Source organism: Myotis myotis, unplaced genomic scaffold, assembly GCF_014108235.1.
Source record: "Myotis myotis isolate mMyoMyo1 unplaced genomic scaffold, mMyoMyo1.p scaffold_m19_p_11, whole genome shotgun sequence".
Classification (NCBI taxonomy): domain Eukaryota; kingdom Metazoa; phylum Chordata; class Mammalia; order Chiroptera; family Vespertilionidae; genus Myotis; species Myotis myotis.
In genome coordinates, this window is record NW_023416315.1 from 45,012,873 (window position 1) to 45,039,410 (window position 26,538).

At 37.9% G+C, this 26,538-nt stretch overlaps 1 protein-coding gene across 1 annotated transcript in view; it reads left to right on the forward strand.

The window, feature by feature from the left end:
- The window catches only part of SEMA3E (semaphorin 3E), a 221,884-nt gene that overhangs the window by 108,281 nt on the left and 87,065 nt on the right, over positions 1-26,538 (forward strand). Inside the window, exon 2 of the mRNA XM_036328336.1 lies at positions 15,473-15,633. Coding sequence (XP_036184229.1) covers positions 15,473-15,633 — 161 coding nt within the window. The remainder of the gene's footprint in view (positions 1-15,472; positions 15,634-26,538) is intronic.

A 26,538-nucleotide genomic window follows, 5' to 3' on the forward strand; every position in this document is an offset into this window, starting at 1 on the left:
CTAGCATTCACCTTCCAATCAGTTACAATTTCCTTTTCCATTTCTGTTGGATAAACAAATGAAATTAGCAAATTGTGACCTTTCCCTTTTGTACTGAGGTAACCCTGATATCATATGCTGCTCCGTTCTCACAAAACACATTCCATATATTGCAATAACCAGAATATGCGGCAGTCTCTTGCTGTTTTGATGTTGCTATTAGAGAAGAGAGAGGACCTTTACCTTGACCCTGACCTCAACGGACAAATGGAGATCTCATTAGACCCTTACCCCTGAGAAGCACTCAGTTGCTGGTAGGCAGAGACTAGCTGTGCTCTGACCTTTTTAAACAATGCTTATTTACTGAATAGAAAATGGCAATCATTGGGAGTAATCATGAATGTTGTTTGATACTCCTTTCAGTGGAGAAGATGACATTAGAACACTGACAAATCTCGGTCACCGTGTCCTAAAAGACCTGCTTTATTTCACCCTATAAAATAAACATATTTACGCCTGACCCAAAGGAAGTGTTCACCTCTAAAACTGACAGGCTCTTCATATAATTTCCCACCACATTTTTTCAATGCATGAGTTAGACATGGCATGAAGTCTTTTAGACTAGCTAGATTTCTTTTCTTTTTTTAATTAAATTTATTGGGGTGATAAATTCAAAAAAACCATACAGGTTTCAAGTGTGCAATGCAATAAAACATCATCTGTACACAGCACCGTGTGCCCACTGCCTAGACTAGCTAGATTTCTTACCTCAATGCTTAAACACCTTACAAATGACAGGAGACACACGTAGTTTATTAAGAAATCTGCATGTTGAAAGCTGCTCAAAATCAAACTCGTAGCACTCAACACAGAGATTTATTTTTGAGTTTATCCCCCTTTTAATGGTCATAAATCTCAGAGATGAAGCACCATCTTTTAAAAATAAACTTTCTTCCAGCTGAAATATTCAAAGTTAACCATTATACAAAATATGTGATATCTTAAATAAAATTATTTTCTTGAACATTGTACAAAATAGATTCATCACATGAGAGGTGTCTTATGGGGCAGGTGAAGGACATTCCATTCAATACCAACTAATCACAGCATGGAATATGTATATATATATATGAACATGTAGGCACAGCCATATTTGCTTCCATTATGAATATGTTGCTATAATATTCAATTAAGAATGTTTTTCTCAGCCCTTCTGGATCTTATCTGTAATGCCAAGCAGTGATTAGTTTCATTTTCCTCCCATTATTGACTAAAGATTGGATAATGACTGCAACATTTTGGCGAGTTTGATATCCTAGCAATTATGTGTAACCAACCCACAAGTTCACAAACCTATGCTTATTATATGCTTTCAATTTTTATAGCCTACCTAATAGCTGAACCTCAGCAGAATTATTCCACAGCAGAAGTTCTCAGTTTTGTGTCATATTAGAATTACTTGGGGGAGATTTTTTTTTTAATGCCAATGTCAAACCTTACACCATACTCTCTTGGTGAGGGACCCAGGAATCAGCCTTTTCTTAGAGCTTCCAAGTGCAACCAAGGTAGAGAATCACTGTTCTTAAAGAAACAGAAACACCAATATCAGCAAAAAGTCAGCCCCCCACACTGAGCACTAAATTTACCATTAAAATCATGTTTTTCTGTCAGGTTGATGGGTGCCAAAGTAAATTTTTGACCCAATTATTTAGACTTTTGTGACACCATTCAGACACACCGTGGTATGTCATGGAGTGTGTCTGATTGCCTCCAGAAAACTAGGCCAAAAGTGAACAATTTAGTTGGCTCTAGAGTCCCTCTTTTGGCAACAAGGCAAAGCTATGTGCCAGGACCTAGAAACCTGGCCTGTTAGGGCAGCACTATGAAAGTTGGACTGATGTCAACTTTGCACCCCTACCACCCCCACACACCCCTAACGTGCTGTTATTCTTTCTTTCCACATGAAAACACCCCTCCTCTAGGTTTATCTAATGTTACATTTACCCAGGACCCGGTTCAATTATTCATGAGAAGCTAAGTTATTAGTTGATAAAAGTTTAAGGTATAATCCCTCCCAGAGGTTCCAAAATTTTAATAGGGTTTCGTGAAGGCCAGAAATATCAAAGTTGTAAAACTTTAATGACAGGCATGACTAGGAGAGGATTACATAATTGGACTCTAAGGGCCCTCTATATTACCCTTCTTCAAATTATACCACATCGGTAGTCTTACTCATTAGATCAGCCCCCCTGGAAAATATTAAGCTTCTGTTCATAGTAAATTCAGAGAACTCACTATTACCTGATCAAAAAAATCTCTTTTTGTTCTTTTGGTTCCAAATATGATGTCTCCTTGGTCATATAAGTAGGATAGTTACTTACATTAGAAATTAGATCATTATTATTATTTTACTCATGGTAATTTACCACTAAAAATGCTTTATTTACTAAGGGAAGTGTGCTAATTAATTGCCTTCCAAAACTTTAATTTACTCTAAATCATTTATTATCATAAAATACCTTATAAGATGTCATACATTCTATGCAGTATCAATGGATATTAAAAACATGAATGAAGTAACTATAGAATTTTAAATACTGCAATTGAGTTTTTAGGAATAACAGCCACAGTTAGAAACCTTGCCTTTGTCAAATAAAATTATGTTGCCAGTCAATCGTTTAGTTAATTTCTTTAATGTTCTGGAATGGTCTCATAAACATTTTAACTATTTGTAAGCATTTAATAATTTAGATATAGCAATAAATGTCTATATATTGTATATAGAAAATTAGAAGTTTCACTGAGGGCTGTAATTGATAAATTCTACAAAAACAGGCTGGGGCTTGATAGCTTTAAATACCTCAATATCATGTCTATTAAGTTTTATTATTTTTGTCAATATGAACTGTAACAAAAATTATCATTTCTTGACATTATCTCAATTTTAATTACCATTTTTTTCTTTCCACTGTTGCAAAGTGAGAGAAAATGTTGAAGTGAAAGATTTTATACTTCCTGTTTGCCTCTGCTTACCATCACCCTCCCCACATTCACATTCTTTGTTTTGTCTCTGTCTTTAGAGAGAGCGAGAGAGAGAGAGAGAGAGAGCTGTTTTAAAGTGATAAATCCTGCAGTCACTAATGCAGTCACTAACCTTATACATTCTAAGAAATTGCATCATCACTCTGAAGGGCATCTGCCACTCAGGGAGGTTAATGCATTTGCTGCTTTCCAGTGGCAGAGGCTATCTCTTCTTAGCCATGACAGGACAAGAAAATTGACCTCCTGTTCCCAATTTCATATGGAATTTTTTCCCCAGATAGGGGCAGTGACCCTGCCAGAGGGATCCAAGTGCATGTAAAATCACATTTGACTTGATGATGGATGGCCAGTTATGCGGATGCAAGCATCTGTTCTGATAAAGTTGGGGGCTGGGATAGGACACCTATGTGTTACTGCATTTTCCTCTTGCCTCCAGCTGGGAGAAATATTTTAAGAAATTCCTTTTATTCCCAAAGGAGATGATGGGCAGTCCTTTCCTAAAATATAAAATGAGGACCTGATCTTGAATTTCATGACAGAATTTATGGGTCATTCTTGCATGTTTTTAATACATTTTTATTGATTTCAGAGAGGAAGGAAGAAGTAGAGATAGAAACATCAATGACAAGAGAGAATCATTGATCAGCTGCCTTCTGCACACCCTCCACTGGGGATCAAGCCCGTAACTCGGGCATGTGCTTTGACTAGGAATCGAACCATGACATCCTGGTTCATAGGTTGACACTCAACCACTGAGCCATACCAACCAGACTCATTCTTTTATCTTATTATCCTAATAAATTACTTGTCTAGAGCTAATTTTATACTTTGGAGTTCTCCAGTGAGTTCTACAAAAGACATTTTAATTTATCTCATAAAAATGTCTTCCAAGTTTTCCATGCTTTTTATTTTTAATTTATCATTTGTTCTCTTGTTCTCAGCATGTAGAAAGGTGTTTTCATTTGCCAAGTTACTTGTTTCCTGAGCACTAAGGTTTTGGTTTAGGTGATTACATTATAATTTATAAAGGTTTTGACAAATCTTTTCATTTTCCTAATGTTAGCATGACCTAATTAATATTTTCTCATTTTCTTAATGAATGCGTTATACCAGTATGAAGTTTGAATACATTTAATTTATAGCTTCCTCATTATATTTGAAGCTTATCAAAAAGTACAGGAGAGATCAATAACAATAAATTGGTTATTTTTTGTCCCATAATGACATACTTTTTTGACATAAGAACTCAACAGATATAAAATTGTATCTTCAGCATTAATTCTTATCTCTTTGTACTGCAGAATTAATTCTGCAGTTCTCATTGGTTTGCAAAATTTTACAAATTTAAAAGTTCTAGAAAGTATCCTTTGGATATTTTTGATTTGTGTTTTCCCAACTGGAGATGATATAGTTCATGATGAGATACAGTTCGTGAAGCTAGAGGAAACCTTGCTAGTCACTCTCACCTACTCCTTCTCATCCTACAAATGGGAAACTTAATCTCCTATAAATTGTATATTCAGCAGCAAAATTGGGAATAAACACAGGTATCTGTACATGTTTTAAATTAATTTTTATCTTTAAGAACATTATCTCCTCTTACGTATTTGATGTTAATAGAGGTTCTTTGTTTCCTTTTCTTCGCCTTCTGTTCTCTGTATTGTCTGATCCTTTGGGTCCCATTCTTGTCTGTTTGTTGTAATCAGGTTATACAACATAAGCACGGCTGCCAGGAGATAGCCTTGGGGATGTCTGGGGTAAATTATGAGAAAAGACAGAGGTACAGACTGGAGAAACACCTACTTCCACAGGTGTCTGTGACCATTTATTATGGGTAAATGCTATTTGATAAATGCATGAAATCAGGGAGACACCTGTAACATACTCCTAAGAGATTTTACCGTACTGAAACCCTATGATTAACCTGAGTCAACAAAGAAACTGTATATTTATACAAAGTCTCTGTTTATGGGCCAAATAACAAAATGAGCAAAATAATGTACTAAATCCAAAAAATATCAACATTCAAATGGTACGTGACCTTAGGAAGGTTTTAACTTTCTCCGTGAGCTTCTTTTCCTATTCTATAAAATGGGCAGCATTGTGCATTCATTATTGGAATGATGTGAAGGGCAAATTAAATGACATCAATTGGATATTTTTTATGTGGTACCTACCACCCAAGAGCCTTTCTGTTCATCTGAATTTTTCCTCCCTTCATAGTTTTCAGAGAACACATGGGTGGTCTTTTTGGGTACTGTTTGCCTTGTGACAGGTTGTAAACAACAGGGTTTTCTGGGAAGTGAATTGGTGCTTCTTGAGGACTGCTGGAAAGGGAAAACAGAAGAAGAATTTGTTAGCAGCTTAGTCACTAAGGCGACTTTTTGTGAAAGAAAGTCATCAGTGAATTGTACACATAGCATGGGCTTGCCTCCTCGCTTCATGTTTCCCTTAGTTAGCCACATCTGAAGAGAACCCACCCACCCAGGGGGCCTATTACCTATTAAGTGGCATCCGGTTCACATGGCAGCAGCTACAGTAATTGAGGCATGTAATTTAAGAGCAAATGAGCTTTTATTGGTTGTCTAACATTTCCAAACTGATCAAATGATGGCAAATAACGCATAGCCTCATTCCTACTATATCCAGATATACACCTATCAACAGTATTATTGGTATTATTTTCCTTGTCATTATAGTGATGAGTAGATTCAATTTCCATTTAATTAATGGACTATCAAAAGATTATAAAGTCACCTTCATTCTGCCTGGATTTGAAATTCAGTTATTATTCTGTCAGTAATGAACCTAGGAGGAAAATGTCATGTTAATAGAGAACATGTCCAGATTACACCTAAGTCATTTTCTATGGAAATACGTCAGTCTGGAAAAGACATATTTTTAAAGGTGCAAATGTTCAGTATGTCAGAGTGTCAGAATGCAAACTCCTGGTACATCTGGAAGTCATTTTTTTCTTAGAAAGAATGTTTTGTAGGATTAAATTATATGGGTTAAGCGATGGCTTTATTTTCATAGAGTTGAGACTAAAGATCTTTGTTAGAGGTCAAGAGAGGAAAATGCCAAGGCTGCTGAGCCGTGATGCTTTAACACCATGTCAAGCCATGCACCTGTCTAGAAACTGACGTCTCTGTTCTTATAAAAACAACAACGAAGTTACATACTGGAAAACTCATAGAAATTTAAGGTTTAATAGTAATAGCACACATGTTGAAAGAATTTTTGCCTTCTATTCTGGTACTTCGAATTTAAATGTCAAGGGTAGAGATAGTTTTTGTATAATGCATTTTTTTAAAATATATTTTATTGATTTTTTACAGAGAGGAAGGGAGAGAGACAGAGAGTCAGAAACATCGATGAGAGAGAAACACCGATCAGCTGCCTCCTGCACATCTCCTACTGGGGATGTGCCCGCAACCCAGGTACATGCCCTTGACCGGAATCGAACCTGGGACCTTTCAGTCCGCAGGCCGATGCTCTATCCACTGAGCCAAACCGGTTTCAGCAGTATAATGCATTTTTTTATTGAGCTCATAAATAAGTAGATGATAAAGAAACAAAAGAAATTCTCTAAGGAAATAAAGACTAATTTTCCCTTGCAAGCTGAGATGGATGTGGATTGAAAGACGGAATAGAAAATTATTCCAATCAACTGATGTTAGGAAAGCAAGGTTTTAACTTAAAATTGACTAGCTGTTGACACTGATCATAGTAATCGTGTACCTACAAAATTTCCTATTTTACTGTAAGCCTATGTAATAAGCCTACAGAGAAACTATGTTCACTTGACAGAATATAATTAAGAAAGACCAGTGTCTGCAGGGGGGATTTTTATTTAATGCCATTGGCCAATAATTTATCAACATTAATGGAAGGAAGGAAGGAAGGAAGGAAGGAAGGAAGGAAGGAAGGAAGGAAGGAAGGAAGGAAGGAAGGAAGGAAGGAAGAAGGAAGGAAGGAAGGAAGGAATCCATATACATATATTAGCCATCCATTTGGTACTATGAATCATTTGATTCTTACAGAAACCCACTAATTAGTTATTATTATCCCCATCTTCACACATGTAGTTGAGGTTTAGAGTTCATTCTTTGCACACGTCCTTACTGAGTGCCTACTAAACAAATGGCGAGCACTGGTCTAGGCTCTGGGAATATCAGTGACCAGGATGAAAAAAGTCACTCCTCTTATGGAACCTGTTTCCTGCCAGAGGAGGAAGAAAATATGGAAGTAAAGAAAAATAGAAACAAACAGAAAACAAAACCAAGTATGCTTCAGGCAATAAAGGATATTAACGGCGAGGATAAAAGTGAGAGTGCCTAGGTGACAGCTCCAGTTTCTTAGACTGGGCAGACTTCACAGAGGAAAGATCCAAAGGACAAGAGGAGCCATCCCTGTGGAGGTCCGGAGGCACAGCAGACGGAAAGGAGGAGGCGGGCAAAGCTCTACAGCCCATGGCCTGAAGCTGCGTGAGCAAAAGGGAGAAAGTGGAGCAACATCCGAGTGAGGTGGGCAAAGGGCAGAGTGTGACAGGCTCTGAGCCAGGGTTTTTATCTAAAGAACATCATGATCCGATTCCTGTTTTTAAAGGAAGTCACTGGCTACTGTGAGGTAAACCGATTGGGTAAAAGGGGAACTGGGAGAGAGCAGAAGCAAGAAAAATAGGAGGCTCTTTTTCTGGTCAATTGAGTAGTTGTAGTGAAGATGTTGAGGACAGATAGTGTGGCCTTCAGGAAAAAGAGAATCAGGACAAATACTAGATTTTTGCCAAAATCCAAAGAACCATTTACTAAGAGTAGAAGACTGACAGAGTTGGTTCAGGGGTAGAAAACCAGAGTTAATTTTTCATTTTCTAAATTGGAGAAGTTTCTTTATTAAGGCAATGGCAAGGATGCACTTGGTTTAAAAAGTATAGGTTTGAGGGGTCAATATAGTATATAAAAATTAAGTCATATTATTTTGAAGAATTTAAAATATCAAGTACTAGTATTATTTGAATCAGTATATGGTAAAGTAAAATGCAATTCCAATTTTAGTTAATTTGCTTGTTTTTTGTTATGTAACATTATTTATTAAAGAAAATATAATGTGTTATAGAACAATGATAAAGTAGTTTGAAAAATATACAAAATTTCAACAAAAACATAAAAATTTAGATGTGGGGGAATGGGTAAATATGTTCAAAAAGTTTAGAGCTTCCATTATATGCCCTGGCTGGTTTTGCTCAATGTTAGAGCATTGTGGGTTCGATTCCAGGTCAAGGGCATATACCTCTCAGTTGCAGGCTTGATCCTGGCCCTGGTTCGGGCGTGTGTGGGAGGCATCAATGTTTCTCTCTATATATCCACTTCCTCCCTCCCCTGGACTCTCTCTATAAAATTAATGGAAAAAAATATCCTTAGGTGAGAATTTTTTTTTGTTTTAAAGTACAAAAGCAGTCAGAGAAAGACAAATACCACACGATCTCACTTATGTGTAGAATCTAATGAGCAAAATAAACTGACAAACAGAATAGAACCAGAGGCACAGAGACATGGAACAGGCTCGGGAATATTCGAGGGGAAGGTGTGGGAGGGGAAGGTGTGGATAAAAGGGGAAGAGATTAGCCAAAGAACATTTTGCTTAGCCCATGGTCACAGACAAGTGTGGTGAAGGCCAGTAGATGGGGTGGGCTGGGAGAAGGTGGGCATAGAGGGAGGGAAATGGTGGACATCTATAGCAGTGTCAACAATAAAAACAAATTTAAAATAAGAAATTAAAAAAGTACAACTTCCAGTTACAAAATAAATAAGTCATGGGGATGTGTGTAGATCATGATGACTATAGTTAGCAGTACTCTATTGTACACCTGAAAGTTGCTAAGAAAGTAAATCTTAAAGCTACCCATCACAAGAGAAAAACTGTATGAAATGATGGATGTGAATTAAACTTCTTGTGGTAATCATTTGCAATACAATCAAATCATTATGTTGTATACCTTTAAGTTATGCAATGCCCTGGCCAGGTGGCTGATTGGTTGGAGCATAGTTCCATACAACAAAAGGTTTCAGGTTTGATTTCCAGTCAGGGCACAAGCCTAGGTTGCCAGTTTGATCCCACTTGGGGCATGTAGGGGAGGCAACGGATTGATGTTTCTCTCTCACATCCCTGTTTCTCTCTCTCTCTCTCTCCCCTCTCCCTTTCCCTCTCTCCCTCCCTCCCTTCCTCTCTCTCTCAAATCAACAAAAACATATCCTCAATGAGGAGTTTTTAAAAATAGTCTTTATACCTCCTTTCAACTTTTGCCCCCTTTGGCCTTTATGTAATTCAAAACCAACTGATATTTAAAAAACAAATCTGGTTATAGAATTGCTCTAAAAGCCTGTGCAGGCCCTCACTTTACATTTAGAATAACATGTCACACTTTACAAGACTCTAAAGGAACACTGAATGAATGACACATTGTGGTCCCAGTTCAGGGTAGCCCTGGTATGCAGATTCAAGTTAGGAAGCTATTCACATAGGACTTGCTCCTTTGTCCTCCAATGAAATTAGAATATAATTATAATTAAACAATTAGGCAATCAAAAATAAATTGTTAAATCACTGACGTTTAGGTGGTACATTTTACATTCTATGATTTTTAGTTCAATAATTTAAATACAAGCACATAAACACATACAGTACACGGATAGACAATAATACTGTGTAACCGTGGCCCAGGGTGACCTCGTGTTCATAGAGGAGTTCAGAGACCTATAAGCCAGAATAACATGTATAATACTGGCTATTAATTATATATATATATATCAGAAATGAGTAATCTTAAAATTTTGACACTATTTTGTTTTCCTTGACCAAGGAAGTAAAAGGCTATTTAATATGTAGGCTGTTTGTATGTACATTCCAAGTCTTTCTGCTTTCGTTGAAGAAGTTTATGATAAAACTTGGAGCAGTACAATGCCAATGCCTATTGTAGACCTCTGACTTGTAAGAAAGATAGAATCTAAAAGTTCAGAGAATTCATGAAAGACCAGCCACAGACCATTGCTAGAAAGACTAATCAGCAAATCATTGAGCTATTCCCTGTTTACACTTAAAAAAGTCAATTGCTTATTTCTTTACTATTCTGTTTCAACACTATTACAAGCCATTAGTGATCATTGAACAGATCTGTCAAAATCAGTGAAGCATGTTGCAAGAAGCCTTTTCCTTTTGAACCATTAAGAAATTGAAGAAAATTTCTGCCCTAACCGGTTTGGCTCAGTGGATAGAGCGTCGGCCTGCGGACTGAAAGGTCCCAGGTTCGATTCCGGCCAAGGGCATGTACCTTGGTTGCGGGCACATCCCCAGTAGGGGGTGTGCAGGAAGCAGCTGATCGAGAAAATTTCTAATGGTTATTCCCATATTCCATTGTTATTAATAATGCTTCCTATGTGTGCAACTCAATATGTTATTGTTGAGTTCACTTTAGATATGCATTGAATAAAAAGATTTATTAAAAAATAATGGGTCTCAGGAAGTCACTAGTTTGCAGGTGACAGTGGAAGAAGTGTACATCAAGAAGGAAACATCCCTCCCTTGAAGATCTGTTTTTTGTTTGAGAACCGAAAAAAATGTGCACTCTCTCCACCCCGTTTACACACGGAGGTGTGGAATTTAAATATGTTTTGACAAAGTGAGGAGAACTGTCTCTGTAATATATTGCTGTCAATGAGTTTTAGAACTATTTCCCTTGCAGGTTAAGAAGAAAGGCCAGGAGAGGAAATGACTAAATCCTCTGTATGTCTTCATTGACAGCTGATAATTAACATGCAGCTTAGCAATAATAATTAGTTCCCTCTTGAGAAAATTTCCGGATGAACTCTGAGTTGGCGTAGCTCAGTTTCGTCTTGTTTCTTTGTCCACTGCCTCCCCCAAGTAATTCATGTTATTTTTAGAGGAAGAAAAACTCAAGATGAGCTCCCTCCTTTTAACCGAGTCAGCCCTGTCCATTGTTTGCTCTGTGTTTTCTGGAGATTACCTGAGATTAGAGTGTCTGTTGTCCCCCTCTTCCTGTATGTTTTCTGATTCTTTCATGTAAGCAGCTTGAAGCAGTCTGAGGGATAAAGAAGTTAGCCATCGCTTAGTAAATATGCCAAGTCCGTGGACTATAATTTGGAACTAAGATCACTAATAATATTACTGAAAGTGCTAGCTCTAAAACTAAGAGAAAAAAAATTGAGGAGAAAAGCTTTCTGCTCGAGCTTCCTTTGGCTTTAGTATACACCAAGAAACAAAAAATATTTTAATTTTCTCAAAAGTAAGATGAAAATGTCACGAATTGATAAATGAAAGCAACATGAAAAATTCTGTAGTTATTTGAGACAATTTATAAAATAGGAATAAAAGTTAATAACAATTAAAATTGATATAAAACTGAATTTTTCTGTTGATGTTATTGCTGTTGAATTATTTTGAACTATAACAAGCCCAACTATTGAATATTGGGAAAACCTTCCATTTTGTCTTGTTATTTTTTTTCTTTATTGATTAAGGTATTACATCTGTGTCCTTATCCTCCTATCTCTCCCTACACCTCCCCCCACTCATGCCCTCACCCTCCTGGTGTCTGTGTCCATTGGTTATGCTTATATGCATGCATACAAGTCCTTTGGTTGATCTCTCCCCCTAACTCCCACCTTCCCCTACCTTCCCTCTAAGGTTTGACGGTCTGATCGGTGCTTCTCTGTCTCTGGATCTGTTTTTGTTCATCAGTTTATGTTGTTCATTATATTCCACAAATGAGTGAGAAGATGTGATATTTATCTTTCTCTGATTGGCTTATTTCACTTAGCATAATGCTCTCCAATTCCATCCATGCTGTTGCAAATGGTAAGAATGCCTTCCTTTTTTTTTACCATAGTGTAGTATTCCATTGTGTAGATGTATCACAGTTTTCTAATCCATTCATCTGCTGATGGGCACCTAGCCTGTTTCCAAATCTTAGCTATGATAAATTGTGTCGCTATGAACATAGGGGTGCATATATCCTTTCTGATTGGTGTTTCTAGTTTCTTGGGCTATATTCCTAGAAGTGGGATCACTGGGTCAAATGGGAGTTATGAGGCTCTACAAAATGCATTTGATTTTAGATACCTAGCCCCCTAATAGACTTTCCCTAGTTGCTCCTGAAGAGAGTTTTATATATAATAGGTTACAGAGTCGTTGTTAGAAGTATTGATCGACAGCCTCCTGGGTTGAGCCCACAACCCAGGCATGTGCCCTGATTGGGATTGGAACCAACAACCACCTCTTGGTGCATGGGACGACACTCAACCAACTGAGCCACACTGACCAGGGCTCTAAAAAAGAAATAGGAACTGCCACCTTTAGATTATAAGAATTACAGCAAGCACAACAGAAATTGGCAAGTCATAAAATCAAGTGGAAATTGATCTCTCTCTCTCTCTCTCTCTCTCTCTCTCTCTCTCTCTCTCTCTTCTCTCTCTCTCCCTCCCTCCCTCTTTCATTTGTCTCTCTGTGCATACAAGGGTAATGAGGGCCTAATGACATCACTAGGAAACAAGCAAGGTCATCCCTAAATGGAATTCATTCATGGGGTGCCTCCTTTACTGATTGGGCTTCCTCTACATTTCAATTCATACTTTTTAATTTAGGCATGAACTAATCCACTGTAGCAACCTTTTAGGGTAGAATCCTCATATTTGATTCCATTCATGACTTTCTCTATTTTCCAGCAAACTTATTCCCTAAGCTTTGAACCTTAGTATATTTGGTAACTCTAGAGTTTAGAAACCTGTTAACGTTAAATAATACATAACCATTTTTTGACAAGTTACATCCTTGCCGATAATGATTTTACTGCATAAAACTTGGGGAATTTTGGCAACCTATTAGAATAACTGGAAAAATGTTTTTTAGAAAGGAATCCACTTATCAGTCCTGTTATAAAACCATGAGTATATGTAAAGGCAGTGGATAGCTTTTTTGTTATGGGATTGATTCCTAAAATGCACATGTTCTGCAATTTTTGAATGTCTAGTAAGGAAGGAAAAAAGTATGATTCTATTTTGACAAATTTGTCTTTCAGGATTCAAGAACAACTAAATCTCTCAAATTTCTATTTTATTTCTCCTCAAATAAAGCACCTAATTATTCTCTCCATCTCTTCCTCAGACTTCTTCTAAGTTTCTTTATTAGATAGTCAAATGACTCAGTACCACAAGTTTTACCTTTATAAGGAATAATTCAATTTTAGCAGTATTGCTTATTTTAAACTAAAGATTAAAAGTTAGCCCTACTCCACAAAATTTGGGATATCCATGTAGTAGAGATATAAACAGTGAATATATCCGTAATAGATAAGAAAAGATACTTCATCTCTCTTTTCTCAGAAACAGTATAAGATTGTGCAGAATCCTGTAGATTTGTCATATTTCATATTGTTCTATGGATAAAATGTTCTGGTCACCTATATTCCACATTCTATCAGATGCATTCTATCAAAGGCATTGACCTTTAGAAAATGAAGTCATTTTCTAATTTTGTCAATATTTCCCAGGGAGCCCTCTTCAGGAATTCTCTAGCTTGCAAGGTCTAGTATTACTATTGGAGGGAAGAGGTCCTTGGCCCCACCTGTTGCTTGTGGGAGTGGGCTTCTTTCGATATCCCAAGAAAAAGAATTTTATGAGACTTGCATGGGAGAACGAGTGATTTTTATTTGCATATAATTAAATCCCTTTTCCAAGGTTGCATTTCCCTCAGCCTCACCAAGGAAGAAGTCCCATTTTGCCTTTAGCAGGACTAAAATCAAAGCCAATGTTTGGAGCTTCCATTACATGTTGGAGCAATCCAGCCCAGCATCAGGCTAGCTTGGTTTGTATTCCTAGTTACAACCCATCAGTCCATTGCATGTGGGGTCCACAGGGCCACATGGCTATAGAGAAAACATGGGAGAATGCAAAGAAGCAGGAACAAGAGAGCGAGCTGTGAGCCAAAAGAGCTGAGAGATAGAGATAGAGATAGATAGAGATAGAGATAGAGATAGAGATAGAGATAGAGATAGAGATAGAGATAGAGATAGAGAGCACATTTTTCTTTAGGGGATTATGTATTTCCAAATTTTTGTGGTCCTGCAGTAGCCCTACCCATTCTGACCAATGATCTTTGTCCCCAGGTTTGACTGACAGGCACCTTCCCTAGTCACGCCCACTTCACTGAGCATGCATCTATCTCCCCTTTGTTGGACCCCTTCCTGCAGTGATCTGTAGGGAATGGGCCAGTGGTTCCCTGTGAGTATGAAATTAAAGCTTTCTAGTGAAGCTGCCTACATGACCATGTTTACAATGTGTCACCTTCCTTTCACTCCTTTCCTATTATTAATAACTGACTAATTACAATGGTATCAGTATTGGGGATGATATCCTCTCTCATCATCAAAGACTCTCATATATCATTTACCAATCATAAGTACTGAACTGCTACATGCAATTAAATACCTTCAACAAGCAAACAAATGTATACACATAACGTGTTTCCCTGATTCTGACTTCCTAAATTACATGTATGTTAGTTAAAACAAACAATTTGTAATTTCTGATGTTGGGAAGAATGCATAACAGTAGCCAAAACACAGTGGTAGAAAGTAGATCTCCACCAGGTTTATCACTCGTCCCCCCTATACTGAATGCTACCATGGGTTACCTCATTGTATTAACAAACCTGATCTTTCCCGGACTTGAACAATTTGACTTTGGACATGACTTTCAAAACCAATTTCTGAGTTGGTGTTTATCTGAAATTAAAGGGGAATATTTATTGTAGATTTGGGATGTTTGTTGCACATAGAGAAGTACATATAAAAGTCATTAATGGAGTTTTTCACACAGCACTTTAAAGACTGTGAAGAGCAATTCTTTCTGTATTTAAAAACATAGGGTAAATACCTTAAGCTGAATTGAAGTTTTGAGATTCATAAACTTATAAAAGATTTTAACTCCTGCACATTAAAATATATTCCTAGTTGCACACCATTTTTTACATAATGCACAAATATTTTTTAACTTTTTCCAGTTTTGAGATATAGTTGTGATATAACATTGTTAAGTTTAAAGTGTACTGCATATTGATTTGATATGTGTATATGTTACTAAATGACTACCTACTACAAGAAGTTTAGCCTCCAACAAGTCACATCTTTAGAATTTTTTTCTTTTGAAAACTTTTACGAACTTTTCCCTTAGGAACTTTCAAATATACAATATAGAATTGTTAATGCACGGTGTATTTTTAATCTTTTTGAGTAATACTTTTTACAGCCTTTATATTTCTGATAAAATGAATGTAAACTACACAGTTCCAATAGGTATAAAAAATGGAGCCATGAGAAAAGTATTGTAAAGGTATTTTTGTTTTCTCTTGTGTTTAGCATTCATTTCCTTTTGCATTTCAGAGCTCTTGGAATTAAACAGAACATCAATCTTTCATAGTCCTTTTGGATTTCTTGATCTCCATACAATGCTGCTGGATGAATATCAAGAGAGACTCTTTGTGGGAGGCAAGAATCTTGTGTATTCCCTCAGCTTGGAGCAAATCAGCAATGGCTATAGAGAGGTATGGAAATATCAAACTGTATTTCAGGAGGGAAAGTAAAGAGGTGAGGGAGATCTTATCTTGCGTGAGTGTTATTAGGATTCTTTTTTTCATTACCTAAATGATACTTCTTTTGAAAAAATGAAGTATTCATTAAAATGAAATCACCTTGAGAAAAGTTTATGAATTGAGGATATACAACATTACACTTTTTAACACTGATCTCTGTATTCCCAGATGACCTCAGATTGGTGCATTTGACATCCCTCTTGCACGATGCTCCTTGTCACGGTATCCATTGTCCTGAAACTTGGGTTTGGAACATGCTGATTTATCAGCAGTCCCTGTAAGCTCTATTACTCCCCAAATCCCAGCCTTAAGAAATATGGATATAGCTAACTCGTGTACTTCTGTTGGTACTATAAGTAATATAGGTGGATGGTCTTTAAACCAGGTAGATTTAAAAATAATATTACAATAGGCAAGTGTCCAACATTTTTTGAGAAACTATTAGCTATGATAAGAAAAATAGCTCTTAAAGTCTGTACTTATACAAAGTTAAATTGAGCTAAGTTTTTTTTTTTTTTAGGCCCATATCAAACTTACATAAAACATGTAGAAATATTTAGATGATAGTATTTTTTGGCATAAATATAAGCATCTATATATATATAGCCAGCGACCATAACACCGGAATGACCTGAACGACCGGTTGCTATGATGCCCACTGAGGCCAGCGAACCCACCCAATCAGGGGTGGGGCCAGTTGGCCAACCTCGCGTGGCCTGTCCCCACAGCCAGCCCAGGCCCTGATCAGCCCGCCCCACCCTGAATCGCCCACAGCCCCTCCCCCCTGCCAGCCCTGCCCCTGATCACTCCCCCTACCCCAATATGGGGCGGGGCCAGCCAGTCAACCTCCTGCAGCTCCTCCTCCTGCCCAGCCCCACACCAATAATGGCAGGGTTGACCAGCCAACCACCTGCAGCCCCTCTCCCTGGCCAGCCCTGCCCCTGATGGGCCCCCACCACCACATTCAGGGGTGGGGCCCATTGGCCAATCGCCCTCAGCCCCTCCCCCAAGCTGGCTCAGCCCTAATCGGGCCTTGATCAGGGCAGGCCAGCCAGCCAACCTCCCACTGTCTCCTCTTCCCTACAGGCCCAGCCCTAATCCACCGTGATTGGGGCCAGGCTGGCTGGACCCCACCCATGCACGAATTCGTGCACTGGGCCTCTAGTTTCTTTATAATTTACTTATTTATTATTGTGTGTCAAAATGATTGATGTTTATATTTGAAGGTCATTTTTATTAAAAATTTATGATTAAAAGCAGCATTCATTCATCCCTTCCAGTTCCTAAACCCAAGAAGAAATCACTTAAAATTATTTTTTTGTTTCTTCTGGTACCTACTCCCATATTTCTAAATAAAATTTTTGTACTGTTTTTTTGTGGGTTTTTATTTTTTTGTATCATTGATTTTAGATGCTACCTGTTGATTTACTAGAAGTCAACTTAAGGAAGATGAATTTTCTTCTCTTGCAGTACCTTGAGCTGGGCTCTGTTATTGTACACCACTTCACCAGCAACCTCCCAACCATCAGTTCCCCATTGCAAAATAGCTATACCACAAGTTTTAGTTAAGTAATAATTATTTACATTATTATAATTAGGAAAAGAGATCACACTTTTTTTCTTTTTTTTCAATTTTCTTATTTCCTAGGATTAAATATTATCCCCTATTTTTCATTTGCTTATATTTTTAATTTCCCCAAAACTCTGTACCAGAGTTTTTATATGCCTCTCAATATAATAAAACACATCAATTCCCATCAGTTCTAAATTTTTGGTGTGTTTTTTTTAAAAAAATATATTTTTATTGATTTCAGGGAGGATGGAGAGGGTAAGAGGGTTAGAGAGATAGAAACATCAATGATGAGAGAGAATCATTGATCGGCTGCCTCCTGCATGCCCCACCCTGGGGATCAAGCCCACAACCCAGGCATGTGCCCTGACTGGGAATGGAACCATGACCTCCTAGTTCATAGGTAGATGCTCAACCACTGAGCCACGCCAGCCAGGACAGGTATTTAGATTTTAGCTTTTCTAGTGTGCAAAGCCAGTCAGCACTCACCTATATATTATAGAACTTCCAAATTTCTTTGGCAACTCTACTTAAGTTCTGTTTGTCCTTTTTGAATTATGACTTCTTACTTTTGTTTTAGTAGTATCAGAATGAAGTAAAATCACATATTGTGTTCATCTCCAAATCTTTTTTTTTTCTTCATCTTTAATTTTATTTTCTCTGTAGCTCTGAAAAAATATTATTGATTTCTCTCTTTCCTCTTTTTCTCTCCACATAAAACACACACACACACACGCACACACCATCCTCACTTAATGCTTTCGGTTGGTTCTTGGAACTGTGGAGAAAGACATATAATGAAATCAGTTTAATTGTTGGACACAAAAGTTGAGTTCTGTGGCATCTCCTCAACATTATAATGAAATGGTATTATTTGAGGAACTGGTGTGTGTGTGTGTGTGTGTGTGTGTGTGTGTGTGTGTGTGTGTGGTGTACACATCCAGAAGATATACACCAGGGATCTGACACCCAGAGATTAAGAATCTGCATTATGGAAGTAGTTGTCCTTGGTTCAGGATTAGCTAACTCATAGAGCGGGAATCCACATGAATAACACGCTTTTAAGATGACTGTGTGTACACACAATCTCTTAACAATTTTCCTGAGCTATTTCTTCCTATGTGGAACAAAAACCAAGAGATAGCATGTGATTGCCCGTTAGAGTAGAGGAAATTGAATCGCCTACTTATTCTCCTTTATTGTTTTGGCCTAATTGTACCTTCAGGCCTTTAATGCTGGAAAGATTGGCTTTTATGGAGGAAATGACCTGTAAAAACTCTGTAAGGGTAAGAGACCTGAAGAGTGATGAGGTTTTACGAACTGCATCTTAGGGAGCTAAATAAAATAGCGTGTGGCCATTGAAGCCTCAGGGTGCCATCCAGCAAGAATGTAGCCACAGATTATTAACTCGAATAACTTCCTTGTACTCAAGGGTGAATCCTCATTTTTGTGGGGCCTGAAGTGTGTATGATTTGGCGGACCTCTTCAGGAAATATAATTAATTCAAACTTACAAATTTCACAATTGCTAAAGCCCCTCCCAGAACCATGAAAGATTAGGTGCCACTAAGGACTCCTGAAGCTTAAGCTTCAAGACTATAAAATAAGCTAGAAAATATTTATAATGTAATGGAGAAGATATGTATACATATGCCATATATATATATTTCATAGATAGCATGTAACTCATGTATGGTCCAAATAAAATGCTAGGAAAGTATACAAAAGCTGGAGGTTGGGTTTTTCCTGGAGGATATATAATTTAAGTTGATTTTGAATGATAGTTGGAATTTTGGTTCAGACAGATTGGTGGTGAGAATAGACTGAGTAAAGGGGAAGAAAGACAGACATTTTGAGCAGTTTGAAATGATGACTCTTCACCTTGGCGGAAGTAGATAGGTGAAGTGAGGGCATGTGGTTGGGAACAGGGTACAGAGTTAACGATAGTAATGTGGTTGTGACCAGATCCTGAAGAATAGTGACCCCTGTGCTATTGAAAATAATCTTCTAGGCCAGCGGTTCTCAACCTGTGGGTCGCGACTCATTTGGCGGTCGAACGACCCTTTCACAGGGGTCACCTAAGACCATCCTGCATATCAGATATTTACATTACGATTCATAACAGTAGCAACATTACAGTTATGAAGTAGCAATGGAAATAATTTTATGGTTGGGTCACAACATGAGGAACTGTTTTTAAAGGGCCAGAAGGTTGAGAACCACTGTTCTAGGCAATACAGGAACCAGTGGGAGAGTCTGAATATGCCCATACCACATTTAGAAGTGGACTTTAGTGTGATTGTTTTAGCAGCAGCATAGCGGATACATGGAAGGAAGAAGAGTACAGAGCCATGAAGCCAGGTAGCAGTTAGAATTTAAAGCCACATCCATCCCTCTTAGCAGCTTATGCTCTTTCCACTGTCACATTATTGAGAACCAGGCTACTGCTTTGGTGTGAACTTCATGTCTCCCAGATTGGTCTTGAGTGTACCATTAGTTCTGCCTTTTGTTATAAGGTGTTTCTTTCCTATCAGTTCTTATTAGCTTTGCATGACCACACTTTAGTAATGGTTAACAAACTAGTGGGACAGTTAGATGTTGGTGATAGTGGTAGACAAAATCACTGACCAGTAGGAGAGGAACTGGAGCTCCTTTGTTTTCTTATGACAAAGGTTGAGAGCCCAGGACATTCTATATGCAACCACAGATGAGAAATTAGCTTGTCTGTGTTTTGTCCGTATAGCTCCTTGCAATCTGTGCACATTTGAGAATTATGAAAACTTTCTAAAAAAACAAATCACAATTATTAACTAGTTTGGAGTATAACATTTTCTTTATTTCACAAAGAAAGCAAAAGTGGATGTTTGTTTATTTAAGCTATATTTTATGGGACTTTATAGAATAGTTCATATTTAGTAATAAATTTTTTAAATAAACTTTCACCCAGACTTTTTGTTTGTAAATTTCAAATTTTTTTTTTCTAAAATTATTCTCTCCACTATTATTTTAAGCTAAAATTACACTAGTTAATTTGGATACCTGTAGGCATAGCTCTGTTAAACACTTGTTTGTAATAATATTTATACCTTCTTGTTTATTCACTTGATTGCATCAAAGGCAAAAAAATATATTTTAGAATTTAATTTTTAATTGAGTAGAGAAAGATATCCTATATAATAAACAGCTAATATGCAAATCGACCAAATGGTGGAACAACCAGTTACTATGACATGAACTGACCACCAGGGGGCAGACACTCAACACTGGAGCTGCCCCCTGACTGTCAGTGAGCTCCCACAGGGGGAGAGCTGCTCAGCCAGAAGCCCTGAGCCAGGCTCACAGCTGGCAAGTGCAGTGGCAGTGATAGGAGCCTCTCCCGCCTCTATGGCAGCACTAAGGATGTCCACCTGACAGCTTAGGCCCGCTCCCCACGGGCCTAACCTGTCAGTCGGACATCACCTGAGGGCTCTCAGACTGCAAGAGAGTGCAGGCTGGGCTGAGAGACCCCCCCCTGCCCCCAAGTGCACGAATTTCATGCACTGGCCTCTAGTTAAACTATAATTTATATATAAATGGAAGATGGTATTTCACATATTGAGGGCAATTTAGTAAATATCATCCATTAACAAGGACATGCATCAGACCAGTAATATTTGTGTAGTTTTAATATTGTTTTAATTCAAATGCTTTGGAGTATAAACATTTCAAGTACAAATTGTGTCTATAATCCAAAATATTACAATCCTGTCATATAAAGTACTTGAATAATGACAGTCACTATAATTAAGTATAAAAGGATAAACACTAAGAAGGGTAATACTGGTCAGATTAAAGACTACCATTTATATAGGAGAGAACCAAGATGGCGGCATAGGTTAACGCCGGAGTTTGCTGCCTTGAACAACTACTTCAAAAGTGAAACTAAAAAACAGAAGGGACATCACCCAGAACCACAGGAACGCTGGCTGAGTGGAAGTCCTACAACTAGGAGGAAAGAGAAACACATACGGACACTCAGAGGAGGCGCAGTGCTGAAGTCAAATTCTGAGGTGCGGAGTGCGCGGAGCGGGCTGGCGGCGGAGGGCGCGGTTGGCGTTTTCAATCAGGAGGGAGTCGCAGACTCTGAGCTCCAGATACGGGTGAGTCTTTAGGGACCCAGACTCAAACGGGAGAAGCGGGACTGTCTGGCTTCGGTCAGAGCGAGTGCAGCTTTCTCTCCGAGGTTTGCAGCGGTTGCTAGGACTCAGAGAGGCAGAGCCCCTGGGGACAGGACTAAGAGCCACCATAACTGCTCTCTCCCCCCCCACCCTGTTGATCCTGTGCGACCCGCCCCGCCCAGGCCCTGCACACAGGCATTTGCCGGATAGCCTCAGGCAAACGCCAGATTAGCACCTCCCTAGAGGACAGAAGTTCTCTCACTGCAGACACAGCTGACTCTCATAGCCACTTGGCCTGGAGGTCAAACCCTCCCTGGTATTAGCTACAACAATCAAGGTTTAACTATAAGACTGCGCACAAAGACCACTAGGGGGTGCACCAAGGAAGCATAACAAAATGCGGAGACAAAGAAACAGGACAAAATTGTCAATGGAAGATATAGAGTTCAGAACCACACTTTTAAGGTCTCTCAAGAACTGTTTAGAAGCCGCCGATAAACTTAATGAGATCTACAAGAAAACTAATGAGACCCTCGATGTTATATTGGGGAACCAACTAGAAATTAAGCATACACGGACTGAAGTAACGAATATTATACAGACTCCCGACAGCAGACCAGAGGAGCGCAAGAATCAAGTCAATGATTTGAAATGCGAGGAAGCAAAAAACACCCAACCGGAAAAGCAAAATGAAAAAAGAATCCAAAAATGCGAGGATAGTGTAAGGAGCCTCTGTGACAGCTTCAAGCGCACCAACATCAGAATTATAGGGGTGCCAGAAGATGAGAGAGAGCAAGATATTGAAAACCTATTTGAAGAAATAATGACAGAAAACTTCCCCCACCTGGTGAAAGAAATGGACTTACAGGTCCAAGAAGCACAGAGAACCCCAAACAAAAGGAATCCAAAGAGGACCACACCTAGACACATCATAATTAAAATGCCAAGAGCAAAAGATAAAGAGAGAATCTTAAAAACAGCAAGAGAAAGAAACTCAGTTACCTACAAGGGAATACCCATACGACTGTCAGCTGATTTCTCAACAGAAACTTTGCAGGCCAGAAGGGAGTGGCAAGAAATATTCAAAGTGATGAATACGAAGAACCTACAACCAAGATTACTTTATCCAGAAAGCTATCATTCAGAATTGAAGGTCAGATAAAGAGCTTCACAGATAAGGAAAAGCTAAAGGAGTTCATCACCACCAAACCAGTATTATATGAAATGCTGAAAGGTATCCTTTAAGAAGAGGAAGAGGAAGAAAAAGGTAAAGATACAAATTATGAACAACAATTATGCATCTATCAACAAGTGAATCTAAGAATCAAGTGAATAAATAATCTGATGAACAGAATGAACTGGTGATTATAATAGAATCAGGGACATAGAAAGGGAATGGACTGACTATTCTTGGGGGGGGAAAGGGGTGTGGGAGATGCGGGAAGAGACTGGACAAAAATTGTGCACCTATGGATGAGGACAGTGGGTGGGGAGTGAGGGCGGAGGGTGAGGCGGGAACTGGGAGGAGGGGAGTTATGGGGGGGAAAAAAGAGGAACAAATGTAATAATCTGAACAATAAAGATTTAATTTAAAAAAAAAGATTTAATTAAAAAAAAGAAAAAAAAATAATTCTACAACAAATAAATGCAATCTTATTTTACAAGCAAAAAAAAAAAAGACTACCATTTATAAACCATTTATTGCTACCATTTATTATGACTCTTAATGTGTTATATTTAAAATATATTCTCTGGATTTTAATGGTATTTATAGGACATAATAAATACATTGATGGACACTGGTACTATATACATATGTAAAGTATAGAAAGAAAAACTAAAATTGAAACATATTTTATTAGAATAATAGAATTAGGAAGAGAATATTAAGTATAATTATAATAGCATCTGAGTCAATTAAATGTATTTCATAAAAAGAGACATATTAACTAAATAAATTTATTTTTTAATATCAAAGGAGATCATCTTTCTTTAGGTCAACAGTTCTCAACCTGTGGGTCGCGACCCCTTTGGTGGTCGAACGACCCTTTCACAGGGGTCGCCTAAGACCATCCTGCATATCAGATATTTACATTACGATTCATAACAGTAGCAACATTACAGTTATGAAGTAGCAACGAAAATAATTTTATGGTTGGGTCACAACATGAGGAACTGTATTTAAAGGGCCAGAAGGTTGAGAACCACTGCTTTAGGTAATGAAATTATTTCTTTTTTGTTCATTTGTTCTTGCTCTACAAAATCTTGCATGTCAAAACTACTTGTAACAATAAATTGTTAAATCCTGAATCCTGATATAATTATGAGGCTCAATAGGGAGTCCAGGAAAGATTACTTTGTAATTTAATTTTTATTTTATTTTTCTTCTTTGAGATATGCAAGAATAGTAAATGGACTCTTAATGTGCATGGAAACAATTAAATTATATTGGGCTATTGTGATGAAATGATGTATATTTAACCTTTTGCTTATTGTACCTTTTTGATGCAGAGAATGTGGAAATATCATTATACCCTGTTGTTTAATTGCCTTTAAAAATGTCTTGTGCAGAACAAATAGGTTAATTTTATGGGTTTTGTTGATGCTAAACTCTGGAGCAGAACCAAAAGACATTCTGTCTGCCAAAACAAATGAAGAAAATTATTTTACTATCTTCCCTTCCTAACATTTGTACATGATGGCTTTAAAATAACTCTCTATTTCCAGTGAGGTCTTTCTCGGTCATTTTTCTCACCTGAATGAACATCTGAATGTAATCCCTAGTCTGTGAGATTTTGTTTTAAATAAACCAAACCAATACAACAACAACAAAATACAACTTGAGTAAATCTATAATTACATTATTCTTTTGGAGAGTTCCAATGTGTTGGACTTTACAGTGTTGAGTGTTCATAATATAATCTCTACCTCTCCCTAGCTTTCATCTACCCAGAGTTATCTGGTTAAGATCCTTTTCTCTGCCCTCAGAAATCCTACCTCTCTTTCAAAGCCTGGATTATGGGTACAATCTTACAAATTTCCTTCCTCATTAAACTGCAAATCAATTTTCTCATTTATTTGACACTAAATACAATGTTTTCATGTCGCTGAATCTTATTTTTCAAACTTGACTATAATCTCCTTTAGTAAATTTCAAAGAATGTGATAAAGGTATGTGATTAATACAAGTTAATCAATAGACATTGTATAAGCAATGGCTGCATTTAAGACATTGTGCCATATGGGCATCGGCAGGGATACAGAAAGAAGTCACTGTCTTGCCCTTTGTAGCTTATCTATAATAACAAAAGCGCAATATGCTAATTAGACCTGATGTCCTTCAGGACAAAACCTGGGGGACGAGGGGGGTGGGGTGGGACAAGGCCCTTGCACGAATTTCATGTGTTTCCCAACAAAACCTGAAATAATGATTTTGTACACTTGTCATTCTTGGGTTCGCTGCTAGAAACAACATATTCTGACAATCCTAGAAAAGCCATTTAATTCTTCACCATCATGTTATGTAGTATCTTTCTCTTCTCAGGCAAGAACTAAGTGTCTGCGATTTTATCTCTCTTTCAAGACGTGTTAGCCTGTCATCATTTCACAGATACTGGCAGAAGACAGGAGACTCCTGGGTCAGAGACAAAGGACTTTATTACCCCCAGCACAGCATGCAGCATGAGCTTTTCGTTTCTCCCTCAAGTTCCATGGGCGTGAAGCAGAGCAGCCTAGGTAGATGCTGCACAGACAGTGACTATGTGTTACACCCAATTAACCAGCCTCAAGCTTAGAAACTCTCAGTCTTCTAAAGGGGCTGCTAGCAAACTTGTCCCAACTTCTGCCCAGAGGGATTCATTATTGTTATTATCCTGGTCCGGAAACAACTCTTTCATTTGCCCTGAAAGGAGGTTCTATCTTTATCTTCCAAGGCTGTTTGAAAAGATAGTGTGGAACAGAAGCTGTCAGTAGATGTGCAGAAATGCTATAGAGAATTGTCCTTACCCCGTGTGCTGAAATAGTCCTGGAAATAATCATGATGAAGCAGTGATGTAGGAGAACATGGGATGGCATGTTGAGGTTTTATTATTGGCCTGGATATTATTTCGTCATTGAAAACCTGAACTTGGCATAGGTTTTCAATGACGAAATAATACCCAGGTTATTGGTTAACCTATATAATACGCTGAAATTGTGGAAATACAGTTTTAAAAATTATTTTTATGATGATGAAAAGGAATAAGAAGGGATGATAATATTCTAAGAAGAAAAAGCTCTGCATTTCATAAGTTAAGTATGTTAAGAATATAAAGCATTATTCTGAATTACAGATGAGGTATTCTCTAATTTATTCATAGCACTAAATGAATTAGTCATGAAAATCTTTACAATGATAGATGATCCTAAAATGAATTTGTATTTTCTTTACACACACACACGTTTTCTAGCATATCCTTTTGAATAATGTATGCATCCACAGTAAAATCATAATTCGAAACCAAACTGAATCTCAAGTTAGAAAGGATTTTAAAATTATCTGAGAAAATCTATCCCTTGGTGCAAAATTCCCCCTTTTCCACCCGCTCCCCCCCCAAAAAATAATGGCTCAGTAAAGTTTGTAAACACCTTCAGCTTCACTTCCAGGATACCTGCTCTATAATGGTGTTAGTGCCTCTCCTCATTGTTGTATTTATGTGATATTTTTCCCAAATCATCCATGATCCACTGATGGATTAACTGCTACAATCAAGAACTTTGATTCTAGGATTTTATGCATGGGACTTTCCTCTTTAGTTGATTTTATTTTATATCCCACTTTTGGTCTTTGTCTTTTTTCTGTCACAACATCCTATCTAATAATAGACAAACATGGTAATTGACTGTACCTTTGCTATGCCTCCCATTGGCTAATCAGCATGATATGCAAATTAAACACCAACAAAGATGGCTAATTTGCATACTGCAGGCAGGGCGGGCCAGCGTGAGCTGCCATCCGGGCCCCTGTGTGCCACCTAAGCCCCACCCCCAGCCGGGACCCCTGTGTGCAGCCCTGCGCACCAGGGCTTGGCGGCGAGATTGGCCCAAGGAAGTCCTATTCTTGCAGGAATATTCCTGAAACAGGCTTCTAGTA